At 38.7% G+C, this 8317-nt stretch overlaps 1 protein-coding gene across 7 annotated transcripts in view; it reads right to left on the minus strand.

Annotated features, from left to right (window-relative positions):
- Positions 1-2845: 2845 nt before the first annotated feature.
- LOC115209260 (tripartite motif-containing protein 45) overlaps positions 2846-8317 on the minus strand; it is a 273682-nt gene continuing 268210 nt past the window's right edge. For 3 of the 7 annotated variants that reach the window (XM_029777707.2, XM_036508563.1, XM_036508553.1), the window contains one exon: positions 2847-3009. In XM_029777707.2, coding sequence (XP_029633567.1) covers positions 2984-3009 — 26 coding nt within the window. In that variant the 3' untranslated portion in view covers positions 2847-2983. Of the gene's footprint in view, positions 3010-3260; positions 3407-8317 lie in introns of those variants that run through there. The other 4 variants (XM_029777630.2, XM_029777603.2, XM_029777690.2 and 1 more) reach the window with 2 other exon arrangements.

Here is an 8317-nt window from a genome sequence, read left to right on the forward strand (position 1 = left end):
GATTTTCTCCCCTCTATTAACACGCAAGCATGTATCTGACTCATACACTGTTCACTTCCCAGACATTTGTACATTACTGCATATGTTTTATACGCACTTTTGACAAGTTGTGGTACACCTGAGCACTGTATACAATAATTTCATTATTATTATTATTATTATAATGTATGATTAATTCAAAACAATGGAAATAAATAAGCATTAAATTTGACAGTCATCTGAATGTTAATGGGTTAAAAGCACAAGAAATATGTCAGAAGCAGAGGGAAATCCTCCAGCTACAGGGAGTAGAATGTTAGATGCATGTTTCTACTTCTTTAGACTTTGTCAATGGCCTTTACTCCCTGGTAACCGTATGCTGAGACAAAATCCAATTGAAAATCAATGACGGTGTATTTAAAACCTACTGGTTAGACTCTTTATAAACAACAAAGGTTGTATTAGATTAACGTAGCCATTGGTGTTTTTAAGCATTGAGTGTCCATAAGGAACGTTCTCCTCAGATGAATTCTGCTGTTAATTTGCTTTTCTTCGTTATGTATCTGCATTAAATATGATACACAAATGACTAAAAGAAAAACAAGCTCAGTTCTTTTAGCAGAACACTTTTTATCTTTTTTTTACTTGTTTCATGGCCATACTGGGGCACCGCCTTGGAGAATATTAGTTGAATGAATTGACCCCAGGACTTACCATTTTTTTTAAAGCCTGGTACTTATTCTATCAGTCTGTTTTGCCGAACCACTAAGTTACAGGGATGTAAACACACCAACAATGGTTGTCAAGTGGTGGTGGGGACAAACACAGACACAAAGATGCAGAAACACACAAATATAAATATATATATATATATATATATATAATATATATATATATATGAACTAGCAGTCTCACCTGGCGTTGCTCAGGTTTGTTTCGACCCTTTAGAATTGGAATTTTTGAAAAGTAAAAATTTTGCATTATGTAGCTTGTTATACTCTTTAAGTGAACATTTTTCTTGTTGAAATACACCGAAAAATGGTGACACAGCAGTCAAAAAACCGTAAAAAATAGGTATTTTCATAGAAAAAAATGCACCTTTTTGATGTAAATAATTTTTGGTGTTAACATGGTCCAATTTGAATTTTATCTTCTACGGAAGGAAGAGCAAGCCTTCTTCTATCATACTCTCAAGTTTGGTCAACTTGTGCCGCAGGGTCTCAGAGGAGATAGTGTTAGTTGAAGCCTACCAAACCTGCCACACACAGACAACTTCAGCTTTATATATATATATATATATATAGATATATGATAGGCTTCTTTCAGTTTCCATGTACCAAATCCACCCACAAGGCTTTGGCCAGCCTGAGGGCTTCTACAATAGTCTTGGGCTATAGTAGAATTTCAGTTTTCCTTTCATTTTCAACATTGAAACAACTGCTTTTCACAGAACAAATTAAATTTATGAATTCTACATTGTATTTGAAAATCTCTGGAGCACACAACCTGAAATCACACAAGTTTCTGTGACACTCGTATAATTGTGTATTGTTTGCTATTTTCTATGACCATTGCTTCTGTTGGTGTTGCAATCTCGGATTATTTTGCTCAAAACGATTTCAATAATATTGCATCTAGTTACTCTTTACTCTTTTACTTGTTTCAGTCATTTGACTACGGCCATGCTGGAGCACCGCCTTTAGTCGAGAAAATTGACCCCTGGACTTATTCTTTGTAAGCCCAGTACTTATTCTATCGGTCTCTTTTGCCGAACCGCTAAGTGACGGGGACGTAAACACACCAGCATCGGTTGTCAAGCAATGCTAGGGGGACAAAGACAGACACACAAACATATACACACACTTATATATATACATATATACGACAGGCTTCTTTCAGTTTCCGTCTACCAAATCCACTCACAAGGCATTGGTCGGCCCGGGGCTATAGCAGAAGACACTTGCCCAAGATGCCACGCAGTGGGACTGAACCCGGAACCATGTGGTTGGTTAGCAAGCTACTTACCACACAGCCACTCCTGAACATTTTAATTTCTTCCAAAACATTTCCCACTCTATCTCCTTTACATTTCTCTGAACCAATCACTAATTGCATTAACTTAATTCTTTTGTTTTTTATTGTCATAAATTGAAGAAACTATCTCATTATATTCACGTACAATAAAGTGGCAAGCTGACAGAAATGTTAGCACGCCGGGCGAAATGCGTAGCCATATTTCGTCTGCTGTTATGTTCTGAGTTCAAATTCCGCCGAGGTCAACTTTGCCTTTCATCCTTTCGGGGTCGATAAATTAAGTACCAGTTACGCACTGGGGTCGATGTAATCGACTTAATCCCTTTGTCTGTCCTTGTTTGTCCCCTCTATGTTTAGCCCCTTGTGGGCAATAAAGAAATATATATTCATGTACAATAGCATTCCAGCTTTCATTTCTGTTCAAATACTGTATTATTTTAATTTTCAAGTGCAATGTGAGAGTTACATGCTTTCTATTTGTTTCATTTACACCTTCCCCAAGTCGGTGACCTTTATGAATACAGGAAGATGGTTTTTACTCACAGATGGGCAATAAAGAAGTAGATACAAGCAGATACAAAACATAAAGGGGCTGGCCAATGTGACATCAGTAGCCAGTGATGGTGCTTAATAAGGAATTTGTTAAGATTGAAAATAAGCACCAGACAACTGGGTCTGCCAGACGATTGAATCTCAGATTAAGGCAATTTTTACTGTGTGTGAAAACTTCAAAGCAGATTTGGCATTTGCATGCATGCAGTTCCTTAAAGATTTTGTGGAAGTATCTACTAAACTACTTCAAGACATTTTGGTATATAAGGAGAACACAGGATTTGAAACAGAGTTTTTATTTTTAAAAAAATTGAAACATTTCCAGATAATTCCATTTCGGATTACAAATATAACAGTTCTACTTGATCAAATCTATTGCAGTAAACAGTTTTTCTTCTTTGAGTCATCACTAGGAGATTTATCCTCTTTCTCCGTTTTGTTTGTCTACAGAAAGAAAGAAAGGCCATTTGTCAGATTGTGCTGTGTGAGGGAAATATTTACCCTTATTTCCAGCAAATTTAAAATGATCTTTAGAACATTTTATCAAAGAAGAGATAAAAATCTGAGGAAAAGATTACATATATATATACACATACATATATATATATACATATACACACATATGTATGTAAAATTATCACCACAAAAGAAGTTTCACTTTAGTAGAAAATAAGAAAGTTGACAGACACCAAGGATATTTGTCATTAATTTCACATTTTATTTTGAAAAGAAGGAAAAAAAACATCAAAATAGGTTGGACTTTAGACAAAATATTTTCTTTCTTTTTCATTTTCCTTTTCATCTGTTAAATTCCCTGCGACTTTGTGCTGGATTTTGGCATCTAAAATTTAAAATGGTATTTTATAGTCGGAATCCAAGCTTCAGGTACCTCAACATATTACAAATCATCATCATCATCATCATCATTGTTTTTCACATCTACTTTTCTGTGCTTGCATGGGTTGAACAGAAATCTTGAGGCTGGAAGCCTTTCCTGTTGCTAACCCTCATCTCTTTCCAAACAATGTAATATTTCCCAATGCCTAGGCATGTTTCTCACAAAAGATTGGAAATGAATGAATAACGTTGCTTGTATGCTGGTGATGCTTGTTTACAACAATCATGATATGTCAACACAAAGTTACCCATAAACATACATACATGCATATATATATTTATATATATATATATATATATATAGGCACAGGCATGGTTGTGCAGTAAGAAATTTACTTCTCAACCAAAGGGTTTTGGGTTCAGTCCCACTATGTGGCTCTTTGTGTAAGTGTCTTCTGTTATAGCTCTGGTCCAACCAAAGGCTTGTCAGTGGGTCTTGTATTCAGAAACTGAAAGAAGCCCATTGTTTATATATGCATGCATGTACGTACGCATGTATTTACATATGTATGTATAAACGATGGGGTTTTTTCAGTTTATATGTGTGTGTGTGTGTGTGTTTGTATTTGTGTGTGTGTGTGTGTGTTTTTTTGTGAGAGTGTGTTTATGTGTGTGTGTGTGTTTGTGTGTGTTTTACTGTCTGCTTGCCTTGACATTACATAATAGTTGTAGATAGAATTGCAAGTGGTATCCTTTGTTTCCAATCTTCCACAAAAACATGTCTGGCCATGGAGGAATATTAACTTACTTGTAAACAGGTGAGGGTTGGTGAGGGAAAGGGTATCTGGCCATAAAAATCCTCCCTAACAAATTGCCTCAGACCTATGCAAGCACAGAAATGCGGGAATTAAAATGTTGATGATGATGATGATGAAAGAGAAATTAGGCATAAGAGGAATTAGAGGTAGTGTGCAAGAGAGGAGACTGCACTGGTTTGCTCATGTGATGTGGATGGATGCTGGCAGCTCCATAAAGAAGTGGTGATCCCTCAAAGTAGATGGAACACGTGGAAGAGGGAGAGCCAGATGAAGTACTGATGGGTGACCTTGAGATGCTGAACATTTCAGATGAGACGACAAAGGACCAGGATACCTGGCACTTTGCTGTACTCAAAAAGATCTGTCCTCCACCGCAAAAGTGTTAAGGCCATTCGCCCTGTTGAGGAGGATTGGCCTGTGAAAGTCCTGGGCCAGTACCATGTAAGAACACTCATCCTCATCATCATCATCATCATTTAGCATCTGTTTTCCATGCTGGCATGGGTTGGACAGTTTGACTGAAACTGGTAAGCTGTAGGGCCACACCAGGTCCCAATCTGCTCTGGCATGGTTTCTATGGCTGGATGCCCTTCCTCATGCCTACCACTCCAAGAGTATAACGGGTGCTTTTTATGTGCCACTGGCTTTTTGCATGTCACCGGCATGGGTGCCCGTTACATGACACTAGCATCACTAATAAGTGTGTCCTGATTTATAAACCATGTAAAATGATGTTGAAAGCAGCTCTTCGCACATGGCAGATGTACTGGTACATCAAGCACCAGAAATGTACAGGAAATAGACTCCCTCAAATATCAGTGGTGGGGTGGATCCTTGGAAGTAGTAGACAGTTTCTGTTACTTAGGTGACCTGGTTACCAGTGGTGGAAGTTGTTCTGAAAGCATAGCTGCTAGAATAAAAATAGGCTGGGTGAAGTTCAGAAAGCTATTACCCCTGTAACAATTACCTCTGTAACTATTACCTGTGTAAGCTATTATCTGTGTAACAAAGGGCCTCTCCCTCAGAGTGAAAGGCAGATTGCATGATGCCTGTGTATGAACACTTATACTACATGGCAGTGTAAGATGGGCTGTGACTATTGAGGACATGGCAAGGCTTGAAAGCACCTGTGTCAGTGCCATATAAAAGCAGCTGTGCTGGGGCTGTGCAGGAGGACGAAGTCCACTCTATAAAGTGGTTGGTATCAGAAAAGGCATCTAGCTGTAGAAACCATGCCAAAACAGACAAGGAGCTCGGACGGCTCTTCAGCTGGTCAGCTCCTGTCAAACCGTCCAGCCCTTGCCAGCATGGAAAATGGATGTAAAACAAGTGATGCTATTTCTCCATTACTTCACCTGATATCTAAATATTCCCCTTCATTGCTCCATGATCTCACTTGATATCTCAATATTGCCCCATTTCCTCCTCAGCTACTAAATATATACCCAATGGCTATAGAATGGGGATATTTACCCCATTGCTTGGTTTAGCTTTAAACAGAAATGCTTTACCAGTGTCTGTCACTCCCACATAAATACTCATTTAAATAATCTAGTTTGAATATATTTCAAGCAGTTTAAAGCTTCTGATCATGAGTTTATATTTTATGTACTACTTCTTGGGTAGAAAGGGTTTTATATTCTTAGAAATATTCATTATTATCATTTTTTACATGAATAGGGGGCATGTCTAAAACAGTCTTTCGCAGACTACTCACTAGAAACGTCTGACAACACATTTCTCCAAACGTTTTGATTATTTTCTTTCTACTTTTTGAAAAAAGGAAATCTTTCCCAAAATACTATAAAATCACTAAGCTTTTTGTTATCATATTTCTCTTCAAATACACTGCCTTTCATCCTCCTCCTCCTCATCATCGTTTAATGTCCGTTTTCCATGCTAGCATGGGTTGGACGGTTCGACCGGGGATCTGGGAAGCCAGGAAGCTGCACCAAGCTCCAGTCTGATCTGGCAATGTTTCTACAGCTGGATGCCCTTCCTAACGCCAACCACTCCAAGAGTGTAGTGGGTGCTTTTTACGTGTCACCAGCACAGGTGCCAGGGGAAGCTGGCAAACATCCACGATCGGTTTGTGCTTTTACGTGCCACTGTCATGGAAGCCAGTCAAGGCGGTGCTGGCATCGGCCATATTCGGATGGTGCTTTTTACGTGCCACCGGCACAGGTATCACAACTACAATTTCCATTTGATTTTTTGATGTTGATGTACTTGACTCAATAGGTCTCCTCAAGCACAGCAGGTCGCCCTGCTCACCTTTATTTCAATTAATTTTAGAAATAACAAAGAATTCAGTAGAATGAGTTTGTCATTGTTAAGCAGGTCTTTGGGACATAAATTCCGATGGAAGGTGTTGATTTAGATGATTTTAAACAGGAAGTTTGTATGAGAAAGAGAATGAGTCACAGAGGGGGTGGTATCAAAAGGGTTAAACCAGGTAATACAATATATGAGGTGATATCAAAAGGGTTAAACAACCTACACCAGGTAATACAATATATGAGGTGGTATCAAAGGGTTAAACAACCTACACCAGGTAATACAATATATGAGGTGGTATCAAAAGGGTTAAACAACCTACACCAGGTAATACAATATATGAGGTGGTATCAAAAGGTTCCAGGACTGGTTATGTTTAGCACAAAATTTAACTTATTTACCTAAGTTTTAACATCATCTCCTCCAAAATAGTCCCCTTGCGCAGCAATACACTGGTCCCAGTATTCCTGCGACTTTTGGAATCCAGCCTGGAAGTCGTTTTCCGTAAGTGTGGTGAGGGCTTTCCGTGATTCCCTCTGGATCTTGACAATGGTGTTAAAATGGTGACCTTTGAGCTGCATTTTCATCTTGGGGAAGAGATGAAAGTCCACAGGTGCTAAAACTTGGTGAATAGGATGGGTGCAGAAGTGATACCATGTTGTTTTTGGCAAGAAACTCATGAGTGGGGAGAGCTCGGTGCCAGGGTGCATTGTCATTGTGAAAAATCCAGTTCTTCATGTTCCACAGATCCATTCGTTTTTGCCAAATGTCCCTCCCTCAAAACATTGCAGTAGTACTCTCGATCAACAGTCTGGCCCTGGGGGATGAATTCTCAATGCACAATATCACATTTCCAAGGGTGATGCTCATGGCAGGTCTTCCACATTGCTCATCGTCTTCCAGAGACACTCTTCCACCTTTGAAGCACCTGTGCCCCTTGAAACCTTGCGTATGACCCATTACTTTATCGCTGTAAGCATCCTGATGTATGCTCCATGTGTCTGTGGCAAACTTCCCAAGTTTAACACAAAATTCCGTGTTGGCTCTTTGTTCCTATCCACGACAAAATCACAGACTACAGCATACATGTGATCACAAACACACAAATTTCACAACTTGCGATATCAACAGAGCAATGTCACTCAACAGCTTGTCTCATGAAGGTCACTGCCAGCTCTCACTGCACATGCAACCATTTGCTGCCATCTATTGGTGCGCTACAGAACTAGTCTGGGAAATTTTAGATACCGCCTCATATTTTTTCTTTTTGTTTTCCTTTTTATGACATCACCCCTCCATATTCTGCCCAATGCCTCACCTTGCATTTTGCTCAAAGGATTTTTCAAACATTTATATCATTTACTCTTTAGCAGCATTTAAAATTAAACCTAGGTGGATCGTGTGTATTATTTTAATTGCTGAATTATTTGGTGACCCCAAGAACTATCCAGAAGTACCTCATGGATATTTTTACAATCCTTGTCAGGGTTATTTCTTTGTATTTATTCTTTGATGCGAAATAGTTTTTTTTCTCTCTCTCTTATACATTGAGTGAATGTCTAGGTCTCGTATGGCTGTAAAAGCTATTGTGAAGGATGTGCTGTCCTGTATTACAGTAATATTAGTGACAGATGGCTGTCATTTGACTATGAAGATTCACTTGTTCAATCAGCTGAATTACTTTCCCATTAAATTGCTATGAAATTGGTTGAGTATTCCATAGACATGTGTAGTCTTCAGAGAATATAACAAGAGTGTACCTTTTGAATTAAAGATACAATCCATCTGACAGGCTTCCATGCAGTTTTCATCAACCCAAT

The sequence above is a fragment of the Octopus sinensis genome, linkage group LG1 (genome assembly GCF_006345805.1).
Source record: "Octopus sinensis linkage group LG1, ASM634580v1, whole genome shotgun sequence".
In the NCBI taxonomy this organism is placed as follows: Eukaryota; Metazoa; Mollusca; class Cephalopoda; order Octopoda; family Octopodidae; genus Octopus; species Octopus sinensis.